The sequence below is a fragment of the Aphelocoma coerulescens genome, chromosome 9 (genome assembly GCF_041296385.1).
Source record: "Aphelocoma coerulescens isolate FSJ_1873_10779 chromosome 9, UR_Acoe_1.0, whole genome shotgun sequence".
Taxonomy (NCBI): Eukaryota; Metazoa; Chordata; class Aves; order Passeriformes; family Corvidae; genus Aphelocoma; species Aphelocoma coerulescens.
The window spans coordinates 17,926,775-17,947,432 of NC_091023.1; the positions used below are offsets into that span (position 1 = coordinate 17,926,775).

A 20,658-nucleotide genomic window follows, 5' to 3' on the forward strand; every position below is an offset into this window, starting at 1 on the left:
TGGGCAAGTGGTGCCTACTTTTTCTGATCAGAGGATCACAGAATTTGTTTTGTTGGCCAAGGACCTGCTTATGTTTGGACATAAAGACTTGTGCAGTAGATCCAGCACATCCCAGAAGCATTGTGCTCCCTTCACACACACAAATTCATCACAAGTTGTGTATCTGGGAGCCAGAAAACTGTTTACATTATCAACAGTAGTGTAACATGGTGTTGAGTCCCCAGAGACTCCCAGGAAAGAAAGAGGCTAGGAAGCTGTCAATGAATTCATTGATTTCCTGTACATGCAGTGTCAGCAAAATCACCTTAATCTGTCTGCTTCAGAATACAGCAGTAATATTTGTTTTGTTTTCTAAATTTCTTTACCAGTGATGAGCACTGGCACACTGGGCCACGTTCTCAGATTATTTCAAGCAATATTTTATAAGTTAACAACAATGCGATCTTCCTGCTTACCTTTAGCAAAGAAATATATGAAGCCTTTATAAACATTTTTTTCCATCCAAAGAATGAAAGTATTCTCTCAAAACCACTCATTTTTAATACACAGTCAAGCTACTCAAGAACTATTAATGTTGGTTTGAGGGACTTGGACTCTCAATGAGTCTGTACTGAGATTTTCAGTATACTCATGCATACCACAATAAATGCAGAAATAAATGAGATTAATAAAGCAACCATACATTTTAAATGGTGTCTGGCCCAGTGCTGGACTCGCATCACAAAACACCGTAGTATGAAAAACCCTCACTCCTTAGGAAAGACCCACTGTTTAGAAACCTCCAGTTCTGCCCTGCAAACCAACTAAAACACTTCCATGCCTCCATGGTCCTTCCTGCCACTTGTGGAGAGAAAACTCCAGAGTCTGCTTGCAACCACTACAATCATGCCAGTTAAAATGCTGATTTGCCCTTCTATAGGGAGAAAGCATGACCATTTCTGAATACTGTTTTATTTTGTTCCCATTGCACATTCCCAGGAGACTAATTAAACTCACCTTCCCCATATATAGGGGCCATACAGACTCTCTGCAGCTGTCAACCAGCGTTCAACAATGCCAGAAAGCTTGCTGATGGCTGTTGGCAGCAGGCAAGGCTCTGCCCACACTCTGCTCCTGTCAGAAAACAGAAAACATCAGGTGATACTTCAGCAAACTGAATTATCTCTTAGAAAAAATAGCCTGACTGCTCACCACACTTCCATGTATGGTAATAGTGCAAGGAGACCTCCCATCAGACCCAGGCCCTCCTAGGCTAATGCTCCATGGAACATGGCAAGAGGTAACCAAAAATCCCTCCAACAAGGCAACGAGAAAGCAGCTGTAATGACTTCAGGGGACAGTAGGCAACATTTATGAAAGAGGAACATATCTTTGCCAGTGCAGTGCCATGAATTTCTTTACACCCAACTACACTTCAAACTCTCTCAGTGCTCACAGCTCATGGACCCAACTGTTCCCTTATCAACACCTTTGCTACTTTACAGTATGAAGCACTGTACAGGGACATAAAATGCAGAGCAAACTCACTGCAAATGTTACCTTGGACCTATGTCTGCATGTATGAGGTCTCCAGCCACCAGGGCCACTAGGTAGGCAGGAACTGGATATTCCATGTAAAATTGATATACACCTTCCTCTTCTACATAGGAGCTTTGGGTGGCACTCATCAACACCTGTATGCCTGCTGGAGCCTGGAAGACATCATCATACACTTCAACTCACCAGATAATCACAGCTGAATGACTGAATCACAAATAACACAAAATGTAAGATTTCTGTGAAGTTTTTACACCACAATCTGCCCAGTCCACGGAAACATACCAACCAAAAAATATGAATCCTCCTATATGCCAGCTGCCCCAAACGCACCCACATATTAAACTATTTCATCTATACAAAATGCAACATTATTTGATGCTGCTTTCAAAAAACTTCAGGTTTTTTCTTTCAAAAATTAGTACAATACAGTTGAATATTATCATCAATAACCCCTATTGGAAGGGACCAGCCAAATTCTCTCTCATATTTCCATTTCACAATTACTCTTTCAGCATTGAGGACAAGGAAGGCAAGACCCACGTGGGATAGGCAACAGAGTTATGTTTGTGGCACTACCCTGATTCTGGTCCAAGAACCAGAATTGGACCTCAAAAATCCAGTATTGCTTACAACACTAAATCACAATATTTTTAGCGGGTGTACATACACGATGTAACTATGCTTTCACAGGTTAACAGCAACTAAGAGCTCCATGAACCATTCACAGCCATCCCTTACCTTGACAGTAGCTGAGTAGGTGCATTTCACTGCAGGGGTGTCAAAGCAGGGGAAGAAGGAGCGGTTACACACCGAGTGTCCCTGTGTGAAGACAAAGGGCTTGGCATTGCCGTATGTCAGCTCTGGATCCAGCCACCAGATCTGTTAAAACACAACGGGAAGAAGAGGTGAGAGAAAGGGACAACAGCACAAGGATGAACTGCCAAAACCAAAATGTGAAATCAAGACGACTGTGGGGGAGAAACACCACCTCAGCTGCTTAGCTGCCTGGATGAATACCTGCCACAGGGCACATTTCCATCTCTAACTGTACATCTTTCTACTCCAGTTTATTTGCCAGAAATGCTCAGAAAAATTTCCTGCTGTCTGAACACTGAGTGGTGACACATAACAGTGGCTTCCAGCCACTCACTATTTCTGTTGTATCAATTTACTTGATTAATAACAAGTCCCTAACAAACATCCACACAACCTTCTTGTCAAAGGGAGTACTCTGGATACCTCCATGTTTATAACCCAATATGAACAGGAGTAGAAGGGGTCAGGTAAAACAAGCTGAAAAAAAAAAAAAAAAAAAAAAACAACCCAAAACAAACCCAAATCCACAAAGCAAAAATCCCTGAAGCTGAACTGTGTACACAACATTATCTCTGACCCTGACACTGCCCTCCTGGCTGAAGCATCAAACATTTTGACACTATGCAAAAAAGTCAGTATATGTAAGAAACATCTGGTCAAGGACATTGGAGGCCCCTCTTTACAGAATGGATAAGGAGATTCTTAGTGGTCACAAAAGAAAAGCCAGCAAAACACACTACTGAGCATGTCAATTTTCAGTACCAAACAGCAAAGGAATCACAGGTCAGACACTCAGCAAATAATTAGAACATATTAAGAATAATAAGAAAAAGTCCAATTATTTGCCTTTTGGTTTTTATATTTCAGAAGTTTGTGCTTGCTCATGCTCCCTGCCTCCAACTTTGGAGTGTAGGAGCAATTTAAAATGAGGATTTTCTTGTAATCCTAGAACTCTGGAGCTGAACTTTGATGGAAAATATCAAATATTGTGAAATTTGCAATAAAATTGGAACCACTGGAAGTCTTGGAAACAGTCAAGCACAAGGAATAAAACTTCTGAGTCTGCCGAATTCTTAGATCAAAGCAACCAATAAATGTGAGATCAGTGAACAGCAGTTTGTGCAAACACTAGTTCAGTTCTGGTCCTCAAGGGAAAGCAACAAAACACAGAAGAGAAGCCTGGGTACTAAGTCTGCTTACATTTTAACAACATATTACAGCTCTGCCTCCTAGTTAACTTTTGGAAGTTAAAGTTTTCTCTGTCTCCTTCTGTCCTATAAGGTTATTTTTTGGTATCTTCTTCCCTTGCCTTTAGACCTTTTTCCTCAGGTGCCAACGTGCTCCTCTCCCAAATCATCCACTGGAGCAGCATCTGCAGGGATCAGTGAAAGGTAAGGACAGGAAAAACACAGTCAGCAGCTTTCAGTTATTCCTATGGAGTCTCACACTTCCACTGGCAAATGTTTGGGGTTTTTTTAGGTGGGAGGCATTAGAAAATTAAAAACCTTTATCTAGAAGTAAAATTAATCTCTTGAAATTTGTTTTAAGATTGCCCTCTTCTATTTCAAGCCTGTAGGGCCAGAAACAAGCTTAAAGCTGGACTTCTGAGGAGCTCTGTCTGTTCACATCCACGTGCTGCATTTCAGCACACTGCCCACAGCCTTGGGGCACCTATACAGCTACAGATTTCCATGAATTACATTTCTCATAGATATCTGCATTTCACAGCAAGGAATATAATTTCTGCAATGCCACGTTATGGAACTGGAGACAGCTATTCCAGAAGGCATTTGGGGACATATATCTCATTAAACACCAATAACTAGTAACTTCCACCCAGAACACACATTTGCAAAAAAATGAAAGTGCTATATTTTAATATAGGGTAGTAGTTTTCTAATGATCCAGGGAAGAGGCTCAGAAATTAAATTTCAAAGATCTGCCTTTTTTGACTCCTCTGATCAGTGGCTTTGTGCTTTTATCATAAAGTCTGACTTCCAATCTGTATCGTTGGTCCTGCTGAAGAGACTCATCTTCAAAAGATTGTTTCCTTTACTTTTTGAGAGACAGAAAAGGCTAACAAAGAAAACAGAGATAAGGCACCACCACACCTAAATCACTTACAACACTTGAGTAGGAAGGAAAAAGGGCTGACGATGTCTTTACAGCAGAGATAAGGGGAAGCTCTCCCTGAGCAGTGCAGGAGGAAAACATAAGCAGGAAGGGAAGGGGAACCAAGAGATGATTCTTGTTTACAAGAAACTCCATAAATTAAGGACAACTTCTTTTCAACCAGTCCTGCTTTATTTGACATTTGGTTGAAGTTAAGTGAAGCACCAACCCCAAGAGCCAAGAGGGAAAACATGTGCAGAGGATGAAGTATTTTTTTCCCCTGTTTTCTAATGTCTGCAGCTACATGGCAAGCCTCCGTCTCTCTTTCCAGACGCACTTGGAACAATGATGAAAGTTATCCTGAAACAATATAAATAGATCTGTAATATAAATAGACCAGGCTATGCTGCTGGACAGAGGCAGGGCTACAGGCTGGGGAAAATGAGTGTAAGCAGCATCCTAGAAAGGAGTGCGAGGCCCAGGGTGCTGCTGGGGCGAGCAGTGGAGCATAGGGACAGAACAGCATTTGGGGCTGTACCATCTACTCCCCATCCAAATCCCTCCTGCACTTCCCCTTGGGAAATACATGTGACATCATCATCATGCTCTTCATTTTTATCTAGCTTTTCATGTATACAGGAAAGCTGTTTCACACATTAAAGCCGTTCTGTGGTGCATTTCAATTACAAAGACCTGCTGTATGATTCCTCTGCTGAACAAAGGCTTTGGGCAGCCCAGGCTTTTCCCTGCCCACATACTCTCACACTTCATAAGGCACCTGCCAAGAGTATAATTTTTATTGACTTAGATCATAATCTTTTGCCCAAATCTGGCAAATGACAAAGGCAATTAGCTAAGCCACTTTTAATTTTAAACCTCTCCATGTTTTTACATGCATTATTGATGAAGGTCGCAGGAAGAGCTGCAAAGCCACAGCTTCTGTTCTAGGCAAACAAGGTGCTCTATCTGATCACAAAGTAAACAAAACACCTGAGATGCAGAGCATGTGACAGCAGCAAGGCACACCTGGGCAGCAAGTCATTCTATGGGAACTGAGAAAACAAGACAAATCTAAGGAATTACAGGGAAGTTTCTAGCACTACAAAGAGGACTGTCCTTTCTGCTAAATCCTGAAGATGAGGAAATGTTATAATTTTTTATACCAGAACCCAGAGCAGGATTTGCATTTAAGGAAAGAAAATAGCACTGGTGTTAAGATGTGCACTGCCAAATTGGAGGAATGACACAGTGGGCAAGAGACAGGTGTAGATTTTTTCTCTCTAGGGAAGGAAAAAAGAAAATGTCACACAAGAGTACTACCAAGAAGTAAGGGATGAGGGAGAAGGGGAGGAAGAGCAGGACCACTGTCCCCAACACACCTGATCAGTGTGTGCCTTCAGCCCACACCAGGAGAGATACAAAATGATTGTGACAGTCTTGCCTCTGATGGGAACTGGCGATGTACTGAGCATATGGTTTCCTAACAGCACAGGGAGCTGGAATGCTCTGTGAAAGGCAGATTTAATCTCTCAGCTGTCTCTCAATGTCCATCAAACAACCAAAGATCTTGGCTCCTTCCTCCACACGAGAAATAATGGGACAGTCAAATAACATGTCCAGATGGCCCAAAGCAAGTATAGCAAGACAACAGGTTTCCAATTTTAAACCCACTACTATCTCTGCTGCTGATCTTACTGCCAACACATTCACACTGCACTGTAACATGCATTTACTGTTTTATAGGTCCCACAAGTATGCTAAAGGTCCCACAGAAAATAAGCCCTGACCTAAGGAGAATATATTCCTAGAATGGCCAAAGAAAATAGAACTTTTAGAAGACAGAGGTCTAACACTGTAAAATTGTGCCTCACTGGCAGAGAAAAGGGACTGCCAGAATATTTACAAGACATGAGTATAAGCCAGTTGACCCTTATACGCATATGGGTTACTCATCCCTGTTAAAGTGCAATGCTGGGCCAAAAACCAGCAATGACATAGAGCACTACAATAGCACCAAACCACTTTGGATCCAAACAAAATAGTTCAGCATGCTGAACATGAAGGGCTACAACAGGTGCTACTCGAGGACAAATATTTTGCCAGCCAAAACTTACAACAGTGAGTGAGCAAACATGGTAGGGTTTATGTCAGTGAACACGCCTGCTTTTGCTTTCCAGTATCACTGGGGAAGGGCAGTGCATGTCCCTAATGCTGTGACCATCAATAATCTTGACATGAGTCCTTGCAGCTTCATTTCAGCTGAAGCAGGACACGCTGTTAAAAGTACAATAAAGACTTCAAAAAACAGGATAAAGAATAGGTAGTTCACCTCTGATCCATAGGGAGCAAGACAACAACAGAGGGAATGGAAGAAATGTCCTGCTCTCAGCATCCACACAGGACTGCATGTGGGGCCAAGGAAGCAACACATTAATACAAGGTGAGACTAAATGGATGTCATATCAATCAGTGCTCTGAAGCTTCCAGTGGTTTTCACATAATTCCCAAAGCCAGATCAGTATTCCAATCCTACTGAGATCATTTCTTCATAGACTCAGCAGGACAGGCTGCCCCTTTGGCAACAGGACTGGCAAAACTCAGGGGAAAGCACAGGCTGGTCTAAAATAAAACAATTTGTTCAAGAGGAGGAAAGCACGTTATCATGTACTTTGGGAGGTGTGGCTCAGCCAGACTGAGAACGATTACAGAGCACACAGCAATGCCAAATTAGTTTTAAAGCCTTCTCACCATAAACAAGGCAGAGAGTGGACAAAAGAAACAGGTTTCTTCATAAACCCAGGAAAAAAATAATGAACAGAATCTTCTGGACAGAGCATTGTACAAGGAAATAGTAAAGCCAGGAATTTCAGAGGTGAAAAGGAACAATATCCAAGTGGATCTGAACTTTAAAAGCGCCAGAATCTTCATTTTTGCACTTTTAGGGAAGGAGTAGAACATTAAAAAGTTACCCTATGACCACAGGAAACTTCCATCAATAAAAATCTTCAGGTGGAACTCACTATTCCAAGCGAGCCAATGTATTAAGACTACCCAGATCATTCCAATGATGAAATTACTTTTGTGATCTTCCATGTAGTATTAAAATTAGACAGAGAAACATCCAGCAAACTCATTCTAATCAGCAACACTTTCCTGTCATGAGGAAAGGCCTACTATTTACTTCCTGTGGGTTGTTTTGCAAGAAGCCTTTATGTTCAATTCCTGCTCTTGTTAAATACATTGTAAAAATCAAATAGATCGACATGTTTACCGGTTTTGACCAGTGCAACAGCAACACCAAATCAGAGGGCTGAGAGTCAATTCCTTTAGGCAAGATAGAGGCAACAAAGTTGCAAGACTCTTAAGAAAAAAAAAATTTCTTTTGCAAATAGATTCACGAACCACGTGATGAAAATCACTTCAGTTTAATTCCCAACCTGAACAGACTGTACAGTAATAAAAAGAACTGATGTTCAAGTGGGAACTTCGTATTTTCACTATCATAACTTCTTAAAAACACAAGATCTGACAGGCAGCACCTAAAAGGCCGGGAATAAAGTGGTTCTAAATACCGGGGGTTTAAAAGAAGTGACAGAATTTACAAAGCATTTCACTGTTGAAGAAAGCTAATCCACAGACATGGAAGCACCTCCATGGCCACATCCAAAGGGGTGTTTTGGGCCATTTCTCATCCCTTTTTTCAGCAGATAACTTGTAGGAACATGTAGAATCACCCCTGTTCTCAAAGCTCCTGACCACGGCTCATTGGAACACCAGCCTAGGTGCGCCAGGCCTGATTTTGTTAGCAGCTGGCAAAACCCCCAGGGAAACTCCTGAATTGTGGATGACATAATTTGTCCTGAAGGACTGAGTCGAGGCAGCAGTTTTCAAATTTTCACTCTCCTCGCCAACAACTGCAATGCCCTTAAAGAACGAAAAACTTTTAAATTACTATTGCGGTGGAGGATGAATAGCCTTGGGGTCCACTCGATAGGAGAAGACAGGAGGGAGAGCAGCTGGGTCGGTACGAGCACCGCTGCTGAGTGCGGCGGAGGACGGCAGGGCTGGCAGTGCCGAGAGCCCCTGCGGGCAGGGCAACAGATGCTGCTGCCCAGCGGGCTGGCACTGCCAGGCGATGAGGGCCAGGGACAGGACCGGAGGGGCTGGCAGGGAGATGTCTCCCACCGCCTTTGCTGCGGGGCCGGGCGCTTCCCCGGCGGTCACTTAGAACAGAAATAAAGATGTGCGACAGGCACGGGCTACACGGGAGGGCTCTGCCAGCCGCTCCGGGACCGGTTTCCTACGTTACCAACCCCTGCCCGGTACTCACGGCAGGGCCGTCGGCCGTCGTGTAGCGGACGATGATCTGGAAGGGCTGGTGCGGCTGGAGGGCGGCGGGCAGGGAGACAGTGAGGGACGAGCCATAGTCGGTGAAGGGGTCCACTCTGAAGCCGAGCGGGCAGGCGGAGCAGGGCGGCTGGGAGAAGAGGGGCAGCGGCGGCGGCGGCTCGGCGGCGGCGGGCGGGGGGCCGGCGGGCGGGTCCGCCGGGGGGGCGGCGGGGGGCAGCGGTCCGGCGGCGATGCAGGGCGCCGAGAGGAAGGTGGCGGTGGCGGGCGGGCTGGCGGCGCAGGGCGGCGCGCAGGGCGGCGGCGGCGGCGGGCAGGGCGGCGGGGGCGGCGGGGCTGGGGCGGCGGCGGCCTCGGCGGGCGAGAAGGCGAAGGCGCAGGGCGCTTCCCCGGCCGCGGCGCGGCGGAAAGCGGCCGAGAGGACGCGCAGCGCCGGGTGCACGTCCAGCACCAGGGCGCGGGGCTGCGGGCGCAGCGCGCAGAGCTCCAGCACCAGGCAGCCCGCCAGCGCCCGCGCCTCGGGCCGCAGCTCCAGCCCCAGGTGCAGGTGCCTCAGGCTGAAGAGCTGCGAGCTGGACGCCGACGCCACGTCCGGCGGCGGCTCGGGAGGTGGCGGCGGGGCCGGCGGCGCCTCCGGCCCGGCCGCAGAACCCTTGCGGCAGCAGCACAGGCCGGGCGGCCGCGGAGCCGGAGCCGCCATGGAGCGGCGGCGGAGGAGGAGGAGGAGGCGGCGGAGGCGGCGGCTGCTATGTGAAATCCATGGGCGGGCGGGGAGGAGGGAGGCCCCGGCGGCCGGAGCGGCCGGGGCGGGGAGGGGGAGGCGGAAAAGACCGGCCGAGGGAACGCAGGGCCCGGGCCCGGACAGCAGCGGCGGGCGCGGCCGCCGGGGGGCGCCGGGGGGCGCTGGAGGGCGGCCCCGCCCCGCCCGCCCGCTGCGCGCGCACCCGCCCCGCTCCCGGCACCGCCCCGCGGCGCCTCAGCCCGGCCCGGGGCAGCCGAGCACAGCGCGGGCGGCGGGACAGCTCCGGGACCGGCATCGCTCCCGGGAGAGCAGCGTTCACTCGTTCCTTCGCTCATTCATTCGTTCATTCCCTCGCTCACACGTGTGGGCATCCGCGCGTGCCGCCCTGAGCACCGGCAGCTCGGTCCAGCCGTTCCCCTGTTCACAGGGCAGCTTTAACCGGCCCACGCAGAGCTTCCCTCCTCTCCCCCTATCCCACCCGTGCCTGGCCCGGACACACCAATTCCCAGCGCTCCTGCTCTGGGGACGGCCTTGGCATGGCCACAAGGCCCCGCTCGGGTGGCTCCTGTCCCCTCACAGCCAGCTCTGTCCCCTCCGCACAGTGAGTGAAAGCCTCACCGTCCCCCGCTCCTGGCTCCACGACAAACACCCCCAAAACCTCAATACCACGGCTCCTAGCAGGGCTGATTCTTGCACCCTCATCCTACCGGTACCTATTTTGGCTTCCTCACTCCTCCTGGTCACACCCCCACATCGAGCTCACAGCTAACCCTAAATAGCCTCCCTTCTTCCTGCACCCCATATACACCCTTTTTAAAATCCTTTCCCTCCCAGCTGGGCTGCCTGTAGTTTCCTGCCTCCAAGTCTCACTGAAAACTGGCCCCAGAGCCCTGCTCAGATATAATGCACTTTACTCTTCCCTAGAACTCTAGGTAATCAATCACACACCCTATACTGCTGCCTTCCTAAATGGGAAAGGACAGAAACCACAAAATTACCAGCTTTGTACAGCACTTGTTTCTCTGCATGGCAACAGCAGGAGTCAGCAAGCTGGAAGGAAGGAGGCCTGTGCAAGTAACTGTGATTTGCACTCCCCCCAGCCCAGGGGCAGCATAAAGTCTCTGTCCCATGTAATGACATTTCTGTAAGTTATTTTCACTCTAATTTTCACTGTTAGGCTTTGCCTACCTCACTGCCTGATGAGGCTCCAACACAAGTATTTTGGATAAGACAGGAACATTTCTCACATGGTTGTGGGTTTAATGAACCCACAGTGGTACATTCTAAAAGCCTCCCAAGCCTTACACTAACAGCTGCAGCATCTGCACCAAATTCCAGCTAAGTTTCCACTGTATCATCACACCAGAGGCACAAACTGTAGCCTCAGCACATTGTGGCTGCAGTTACCAGCTCAACCAAGGGTTAAACACAGAATCACCATCTACCAACCTAAAGCTAAAGAAAACCTTTGTGTAAAACATATATAGTTTTATATATAGTAAAACACATGCTACAGTTGCAGTAAAAAAATAACACTCAGGCTCTTCGGTTGCTGGGTACAGCACCGTGCACTTTCTCAGTGTTCTTTTGAAGAACCTCCAAAGAGCAATTTTGTCATTGCAATAAATTCCCTTGTAACTAAGAAAAACACTTTGTCCTGCCATCTTTTCTGTCCATGTTCTTTAATAAATCAAACGTCCTGCTTTTATCCTTCTGATACCTTCTCTCACTCATACCAATTGCCTTTTGAAAAAATTTGGCTTTTTCAAATTTTGTTTCCAGTGATGCACTAAGGCCTGTTTGACCTGGATTTCACCTACAGGTGATGTGCAAAGCACAGCCCAGCAGCCTCAGGATCTGACCCTGCATGACCTTCACCACAGGTAAGGGTGAAATGTCCTCAGGTGTTCAAGCCAGCACAGCTGCAGGGCCCGATTTGACACTTAATTACATCAATCTAACTGCATGTTATCTCCTGGGTAATTTTAGAAGAATCGTACCTGTGCTTTGGTTGAAGTCCCAAGCAAGTGCAATGTGTCCACTCATCAGACTGACAAGATGAGCAGGAACACATTCTCTTGAAGAGGCTCTAAGCTTTTGATAATGAATCAGGATCAGCTGCACTCGCTGTGTTTGGACAGACTAAGCAAAACTGAGGTAATGGAAAGTCCAGAGGACAATACAGTAACCAGTTATCCCAGGCAAATCTCTCTCCTCTTGCACACTTGCTGGTCTTGGGCCACAGCCTTTGCTGGAAGGTGTGCTGGTTTTGGCTGGGCTAGAGTGAATTTTCTTCACAGTAGCTGGTATCAAGCTGTGTTTGGGGTTTGTGCTGAAAACAGTGTTGATAATTCAGGGATATTGCAGCTGTTGCTGAGCAGGGCTTGCACAGAGCCAAGGACATTTCTGCTTCTCACTTGACTAGTGAGGAGGCTGGGGGTGCTCAAGGAGATGGGATGGGACAGAGCAGGGACAGCTGACCCAACTAACCAGAGAGATATTCCAGATCATATGGCATTATAAAAGCTGGAGAGGAAGGAGGGGACATTCGGAAGGAGGGGACATTCAGAGGATGGTGTTTGTTTCCCAAGTCACCATTACCCACAATGGAGCCCTGCTTTCATGGAGAAGGCTGGGATGTGGGGAATTAATACCTTGTTTTAGTTTGCTTGTGTGGCTTTTGCTTTCCCTATTAAACTGTTTTGATCTCAGCTCTCAAGTTTTCTAGCTTCCTACCCTTCCAATTCTCTCCCTCATCCCACAGGACTGTGTGGGGCTTAGCTGCCAGTTGATATTAAACTAGCACATACTTCTGTTCTATCTCCATGCTATTTTGGGCAGGATCTCTTTAAGGAAAATCTCTGTCCCAATCCCAGCATCTTATTCTATTCCTCGTAGGATGAAATCTTCCCTGGGTATCACACTATAAATTCTAAAGCAGAATCCAACTCCTGAACCTTCCAATCATAATCAACCTCTTGTAGAATGCTCCGAAGATACAGATATTTCAGTACCATTTGTAAATATTGTTTCTTCCTTCCACTTCAGTGATAGGGCCCTTGGCCAGGCCTCAGCTTGCTCCTGTGGTTTGGGATGAAAGCCAGTAAAAAAATTACAGCTACCCCTGTGAGCAGCAATACTTCAGTGCATCTGTGAGACAAGTACCAAATGAAGCACAGAAGTGATCACAACAGAAAGAGCATTTCCTTCTGTCAGTCTCTGTCTTTAATTCCAAAGTAACAATGCTGCAGCTAAGGTTTAACAAAATGGTTGAGTTAATCCCTGCTGTTCACAGGTGACTGTTCACCTGCTCTATCACAGGCCCTTGTCTGACACCTTGCTGAGCTGTTTCAGCTCACCAAAGCTGCAGCAAAGATCCAGCTCTTTAGGAGAGTGTAACTGGGAAGCAGCAGTTTGGGGCAGCGAACGCTGAGCAGTTCCCTCTCACACCTATGCTACTGTTACAGCCAGCACCTACTGAAAAGAGCAGCCCCACTTCACCTCCCTTCCAGGTGGTGCCTTCCTGTCTCCTTTGTACAGCACTCCTGCTTTCTGCAAGTTAGCTTTCTGATCTGGACCACACAAGAGCCACTGCTGGCATCAGGAAAGGAAGAGGAAGTCCCAGCCTGGAAGAAGAAGGAGGATAAGATCAGGATGGCTCCCCTTTTGCCCAGACTGCCATTAGCTCAGCCTTAGCTGTAAAGTAAAGCCACACACTGACCCCAGCAGCACTCAGAACCAGGCACATTAGCCCATTTCCTTCAAGTGAAATGCTAAAGTCCATGGGGCAAACTCCAGGCCTGTGAGCAGGGTAAGGTCTGTGCCAGCTAATTCTTGCTTTGGAAAAGAGTTAAGAACAATCACAACAATGCTTTTTGTGCTGCTTCCAGCTACAGCGCAAGCTCTGTTAATGCCACGATTTGCCTGTGGGACTGGTAGGTAGAAATGCTTCTTTCTGTGACTTTGCAGTCATGTCACACTATAAACTGTAGTGCTTTCAGGTAAAGAAAATAGAAAATCTGAGCCTAAGAAGGTCTTCCACCTGACCTCAGCCCTTCTACTTGGCTTGAATACTTGCACTATAAATTATTACTTCCTGTACTACTTAACATACATGTATTTCAAGCAACCCCCATGCTATGCTGGAGGGCACAAAAATCACCCACCACACTTTTAAAGAAACACCTTTACTCTGAAGAAAGAAAGATTGGACCTCGATACATGACAAGAGGAAAAAACAAACAAAAAAAGACTGCAAACCTGTTCCCCAGGGCTCAGAAAGGTGCAAAGTTATTTATGTGCCCAAAACAAACCACTTAAGCCAATAAAATTTACAAAACCCAAAATAGTTTTATTTACTTTTCAGATTTCTGCCTCAATGAGACATTTTGCAAACATGCTAAGGCTACAAAATGTCCAAGTTGACAAAGACATGCAACGCTGACCATTCAATAAGTCACAGCTATCACAGGAGCGACTGTGTCCCCCCGGGCCACAGGTCCCAAAAAACAGGGATGGTGTACAGTGATCATGGCAACGCACTACGCAGAACCCAGTAACCTGAGGTAGGTCATTTACAGTAAGAAAACCGTGTCCTACACCAGTGTTACATCCTGATCAACAGAAACCCCTTTAAGGTTCCAGAAGATGTGGGGTCGAGGACTGCTTCCTTAACAAGTGTGCAAGAAAGAAACAGGAAATATCGATGTTGATTAATCTTAGTATAAGTGAGCAGAACAAAGAGTTAGTGTTACCCATGCCAGTGAAAGCCAACCTAAATCTCTGAGGAGTGTTAGCAGCTTCAAGCTAGAGAGTCAGTCAGCTGAAGCAACTCTGAAAAGGCTTTCCTGACAGCATACAGGGTATGATTTGAACCTTATGATTAATTTGTTACAGATCATTCCACGAACAGTAAGATTTTGGTTGTGTTAGATCAGCGAAGCAGGAAGAGCTTGGGCTGGCTTGCATTAAAATAAACTCTGCTGATACAGTAAGAAATACTGTGTCAGAACACTGAGAAAATACAAGGCCTTAATGTGACCCAGGAGTGGTTCCCCACTCTGATCACTAAAAACCCTGCTTTGGAAAAGCATTATGGGAAGCAGCAGCCGCTGCTGTGGTGAACATTAGCAATGCCCCAAATAGCTTTGATAAATTACAATGCAATAGTTACACCACAGAGCTCTTCTCTGCTGCGCTAGACAAAGATGTGACAATAAAGGACACTATTGCAAAGCTTCACTTCCACTCAGACACGCAGAAAATCTGGCACTAGGAAAAGACGAACTGTAAAAGACAAAACGGTGTCTGATACCATCCGATAACAAAGCCAGATCTCTGGTACCATAAACTGTACAAAAATGATAAAAAAGAATATGCACTGTTATTAATACAGTGCTTATTTTAATATAAAATAAACAGCTTACATTTCCACTGTAAATATAGGCTATATACAGAATTATGTATAGATATAGCTACATGTATAAAGCTTCATTATAGGCCTCTGATACATTTATAACTATGGCTCCCTGAGCCATTTGTAGAGTGCATTTAATAACAAAAAATTAGTAATATGGAATAAATACAATAATAAAAACATTAAGAGTTCTTCTGACATGGTTTTAAAAACTCTCTGGCTTGACACATTGTGCTAAAAATTAAAAGATGAAAAGGCAATAATCTGCGAGGAGGAGGAGGAAGAAGAGCTGGCCTGCCACAGGCAGGGAGCACAGCTCTCCAAAATTAAAGTGACTTTGCCCTGAATTTTAGCCCTTGACAGCAACCTTGTTCTCTGCAGCAGCAAACATAGCATAGAAGCGCGAGTTCTCGTTGGCCAGAAGGGCAGTTGGGGTGTCGAATTCCACTACCTGAAACCAAACAAGGCAGGTAAAATATGTCAGTAAAATTCAGCAGGAAATTGACTCCCACCCCTTGGACTTGTGATGTGATAGCAAAGAATAGAAAACACAGCATTCACCTTTAGATGAGAGACCAGGCAGTGAAAGTACATGCATTTATGGATACTGTAAAGCTTCAGACTGGCTCAAACACTGGAACTAACCCAATAGCAAGCAACCTCTGCTGGCTCTGGCAGAGGCAGATACTATGGGCTTTTGCCTTCTCTACCTTTAAGAGCCTCGCCCAATGTTCTTACATTTGATTTAACTGTTTATGACTCCCAAATGGAAACCTGAAAAATAGGTAAGTATCTGCCATAGGCATGCTTGATGGCACAGGGCTTTATCAAAGTAAACATCCCTGCTGGGCAGTGTCCCATTATGTTATTACCCATCTCAGAATTAACCTACCAAGGGCATTTCAAAAATATTTTTAAAGATAAACTGTTATTCTATGGTACTTTCTCAGTGCAAAACCAGAATTTTGCCATCTTTGATTTTGTCACAGTCAGGTAGCAACTGATTCTGTTGGAGTATTATTACCAAAATCCTCTGTGTAAATGAACACAGAGGATTTTCTACCCTGCAGAGCAGTTGTTCCCTCAGTTCAGTCTGCACACATGGCACCACCAGAGCAGAGGCAGAGACGCCTCCCTGCTCACCTGTCCCTGTGTTAGCACCATGATCCGATCACAGCCCAGGACTGTGTGCAGGCGATGAGCAATTGTTAACATAGTGCAGTCTGCAAACGCCTCTCTGATGGTCTCCTGGATCAGTAAGTCTGTCTCTGTGTCCATAGCAGCTGTTGCTTCATCCAAGATCAATATCTGAAAGCAGCACAGAATCCTGGCTGTTACCCACAGTCACACCTTCCCTCCCTGAATATAAAAATACATAGAGTGGGCAGAATGGCCATGGCCAAGAGTTGTCACAACCAGCAATCCTTACAGAGCTGTGGGCACAAAAGCAGTTTTTAAAAGTAGCCTTTCAGTTTTCTTTATGTAATTGCCTTCAACAAAGGATCACACTGGGATGACCTATGGATCACACTTACATTTTATGGTCACATCCTAGAGCTGCATCTGGGTTATGACCCAGGCCTCAAGTTTCCTACTTTCAGTTTCATATTCAGTAGATTAATCTCAAATACAAATTTTACCAGTAAACTAATTTGACACATGCTTAGTGGTGACATTCCTTCTGAAATGAGTCAATACTGACTAGGCTTAATACTTTCCTTGTGCTGGGTAAGAATTCTCTTCCTCTCAGACATAAACTGATTTGGAGTGACTTTTTGTCAAAGCTGAACTGGACATGCTTTGTGCAGGTACTGCAGAGACAGTAACTTCTGCTGAGTAGTCTGACTTTAAAAACAGATGCAGAGTGAACTTTAAAATATGTTGCATTTCAGAAAAAAAGGTTGTTAAAACCAGAATCCTGGTCAATCTCAATCCAAAAGTCCTTTCTCACTGTAATTATTGTTTTCCATTCCTGCAAAACCTTTCACTTGGCTGGCATAGCATGGTCCCAAACTCTACTTGGAGACCACATTTTAGTAGAAGGAAAACACTTGGCTCATATTCACAAAAAGGTGGAAGAAGGGAAGAATCTGATGCTCTCCAGTAACAGGACACAGAATAAAAGATTAGGCCAGTCTGACACACTACTGTTAACACTTGCAAACACCTTTCCAATGGCAGGACATTACAGGAGCTGGCTACAAATACCTTCCTGGTTGTTTTAACCTTACACCTCTCTGGGTTGCAATAATCATTGGTGAGATTCCTCTGACAGAAAGAATCCAGCACAAAAGAAGGCTTGTTCAATCCTATAATTTTGGTATCTCCAGCTATTTCTCTCCCTGCTGCGCTCACCTTGCAACGACGCAGCAGAGCTCTAGCTATGCACAGTAACTGTCTCTCTCCAACAGAAAAGTTCTCCCCATTTTCCATCACTTCTGAATCAAGTTTCATAGGCAGCTGTGCAACCTGCATGGGAAAGAAGAGGAGAAAATCTTACAGAATTGCATAAAATCATATAAACACAAACAGATCTCCTGACAATCTTTGTCACCAAGAGAAGAGAGTGAACCTAGTCCCTGCAGGAATTCCTGCAGCCTGAATTCCATAGCCATAGCTGCCACTTGACTTACAAGAAAAAGAATTGGAAATGTCATGGCAGCAAGACTTGCTGCAGAGGGCCTCACAAAGGGCAGGTTTTAAGGTCCCTATAAATGTACACATGCAACATGTACACTCAAATAGAAATGCAGAATGCACACTTAAGGCACATACAGAAAAATATCACTTGAAATGTTTTAACACCTTAAGAATCCCTGTGATGAAGCAGCACTCTGCTATGCTGTATACTAAAAAATACACACAGAACATGGCATGTTCTCAAAAAACCAAAAATATCAGTCTGATAAAATCATGGGAAAAAAGTTTAAAGATTGGTCAAATAAAGCATAGAGAACAAGGGGAAAAAATACAGAGAAAAAGCTTTATCTAAAGACCTCTAATGTAGCTACTAACAGAACATGTTGCTTTGGAAGTCAAATACAAACATGTATCTCCCAAGGTAAATAATACTTACACACTCCTTCATGTGAGTCCTTTCCAAAGCAGCCCAGATCTGTTCCTCACTGTACTGATTGAAAGGATCCAAGTTTGATCTGGAAGAGGAAGCAGAAAACAAGCAGAATTTTAACTCAGCAATGAATGGCAAAGCAGCAGTGTGCTAATTCATCCAGACAGGTGATTTCCATCTGGCCTTCCACTGACAGTTTCCTTGCCAAGGAAATCAGATGCTCCCAGCACGCTGGGGTTAGAAGAGCCAAAAAACAAGAGTAGAGACGGAAGACAAAGATACTAAAACTTCAACCACATCTAAAGGGAAGCAAGACTTCCATGTAGAATGATCACACCCAGTGCTGCACTGGGCCAGGTAAAATCATTCATCTGTGCTTTTTTTGTTTCAAAACCAGAACAGAAGCTAGGATGCCTGAGAGCTACCACCTCACCAGGCACCTATGGCATTTCAGGTATAAACTGGTAGACTGCTCAGTCCTTTTCTTGCCTTCCTATGGTCTCACTAACCTCACAGTGCCACTGAACAGCACAGGTTCCTGAGGGATTATGGAGAGTTTGCTCCGAAGATCTGCTAAGCCAATGTCATTTATTTTCACTCCATCAATTTTAATGCAGCCTCCAGACAGTTCAACAAGACGAAAGAGTGCCATTCCAAGGGAAGACTTCCCTAAAAATGAGACAGGAAAAACAAGACTGGTGTTTTTACAGAATCATAACAGCTTTCAGATGAGAAAGCATTTTAAAAGCTGTCCACATCTAAGTTGTAAAATACCAAAAAGTCCTGGCAGCAATGCTCTGGTAAGTACTGAGGCTCAGCATTTAAACTGAGCAATTGTGGAGGCAGCTCCTAATCTCTCCTCAAAGAAGCCATCCCTGGAGTCCTGCCCCAACCCCACTGCCAAAACCTTGCCATGAAAACCCAATACAACAATAAAAATTACTTATTTAGAAACTCCTTCTGAGGTTGATTTAAGTCATCTCACAAACAGGGGTTTGGATTCTTCACATTACAGAGTTCTGGGATGCCTCAGAGCCAAAATTGCCTGCAGCATCAGTACAAAAAACTTCCAAGAGTCAGAGAAGCTGCAATGAGCACATTATAGGCACCAATCTGTGCTGGTCAGTGGCTTGGGGAGTTAACTACGATCAACACGCTGGCTCAAGCATAGCAGGGTATCCCTCTGCTTTAAATGGAAACTTGTTTTCACTATTGCCTACAGGGATCTTGCTTATGTGCACACATGAATGGAATCCTCCACTGACAGACTGCTCAACCCCTCCTGTGCAACCAACAACTTAGTCAAACAGGAGAACCAATAAGACTGCCCCAATCTATTCTGTAAAAGTAGTAATTTAACCCTGCTTAGTGTTTTTCCTTACCTGAGCCTGTCCTCCCCACAATGCCAATCTTTTCCTTCGGTTTGATGGTAAAGGACACTTTTTTAAGTACTAGAGGGAGGTTCTCTCGGTACCGCATCTCTGCATTTTCAAAAACAACTTCACCTTCTTGTGGCCAGTCCAGAGGAGGAGTTTTATTCTTAATTCGAGCAGGAGCTTCCAGGGAAAGTGTCTTTTAACAAAAATGCAGAAGTTCAGTCTCCAGTAAACAAAGCATCAAAGGAAAATTATCAGCTGCAGCTTTCTGCAGTTCTTCCCCATGGACTCAGCCCAGATCATTTATAGCAGTTCCAGGATGAGCTGTTTGGCTGGATGTGGGTCCAGTGGTCCAGAAGTTTGCTGTGTTACACTGACCACACTCTTAATTCCCCTCCCATTGCTTCAGTAATGACATCAGTCCTTCTATACAACAACGGTTTTCATCAATGGAATTCAAAATGTATTTTAGGCCTATTATTTATCAACACAGTCCTAGTGAGTTTCATGGCACTCCAAAGACTGGATGCAAAAATCTGCTCCATTTCTATGCCTCATTTGCTGTGCCATGCCAGGGTCACCTCTGATGATGACACAGAAGAGAATGCCCAAGTAACACATTAAATGCCACCCTCTTTCTTTTACTCCTCATGTTTCCCTGTCCTACTGAATCATTGAGTCAGTCCCTTCCAGCTTGCTCACTTTTGCTATTTCACTCTGCCCCTTCTTGAGCAGTTCACAGATAAAAAAGAAAAGCAGAACATCTGAAAGCCAAACACAAGGCTTTATAGCATGTTTAGAGTGAAGTCAAGGTCACTTTCCCATATTTGGCACAAGCAGCCTCAAAGAGAATGGCAGCAATCCTGTCAGGGGATTCACCTCAAAACAGAACCTGACAACTCCTTTGTAGTCTTTCCAAAAAGATCTCCCTACAAATGCTATAAGCCAGCATTTTCTGCAGTGTGATTTTTCTCATTCTAATATAAATACTTGGAACAGGTAATAAGTTGCCCTCTGGAGACACCCATTTCCTACACTGACCATTGAGAGATCCCACAGGGATGTCACCTGGGGACATCTGCAACATCTAGTTAGAGGCAGATTAATTGTACACCTGGGGTTTGAGAAAAAAATCAGCCATCTGCTAACCATAGTGCTCCAACTCTTTGAGCTTGGTGCTCAAAACAGCAGCATTGAGCCCCCACCGAAAAAAGCCAAGCCGGGGCCTTGGTAAGACCCA

At 45.3% G+C, this 20,658-nt stretch overlaps 1 protein-coding gene across 9 annotated transcripts in view; it reads right to left on the bottom strand.

Annotated features, from left to right (window-relative positions):
- ABCC5 (ATP binding cassette subfamily C member 5) overlaps positions 1–20,658 on the bottom strand; it is a 70,329-nt gene that overhangs the window by 10,563 nt on the left and 39,108 nt on the right. For 7 of the 9 annotated variants that reach the window (XR_011152647.1, XM_069023956.1, XM_069023954.1 and 4 more), the window contains 9 exons: positions 19,425–19,614; positions 18,552–18,711; positions 18,049–18,127; positions 17,328–17,441; positions 16,116–16,280; positions 15,340–15,423; positions 2,278–2,418; positions 1,540–1,691; positions 997–1,113 (listed from right to left, as the gene is read on the bottom strand). Coding sequence is in view for 8 of the 9 variants with exons in the window: in XM_069023956.1 (XP_068880057.1) it covers positions 997–1,113; positions 1,540–1,691; positions 2,278–2,418; positions 15,340–15,423; positions 16,116–16,280; positions 17,328–17,441; positions 18,049–18,127; positions 18,552–18,711; positions 19,425–19,614 (1,202 nt within the window). In the remaining variant the exon portion in view is untranslated. Of the gene's footprint in view, positions 1–996; positions 1,114–1,539; positions 1,692–2,277; positions 2,419–3,693; positions 3,728–8,797; positions 9,625–13,057; positions 13,183–15,339; positions 15,424–16,115; positions 16,281–17,327; positions 17,442–18,048; positions 18,128–18,551; positions 18,712–19,424; positions 19,615–20,658 lie in introns of those variants that run through there. The other 2 variants (XM_069023961.1, XM_069023962.1) reach the window with 2 other exon arrangements.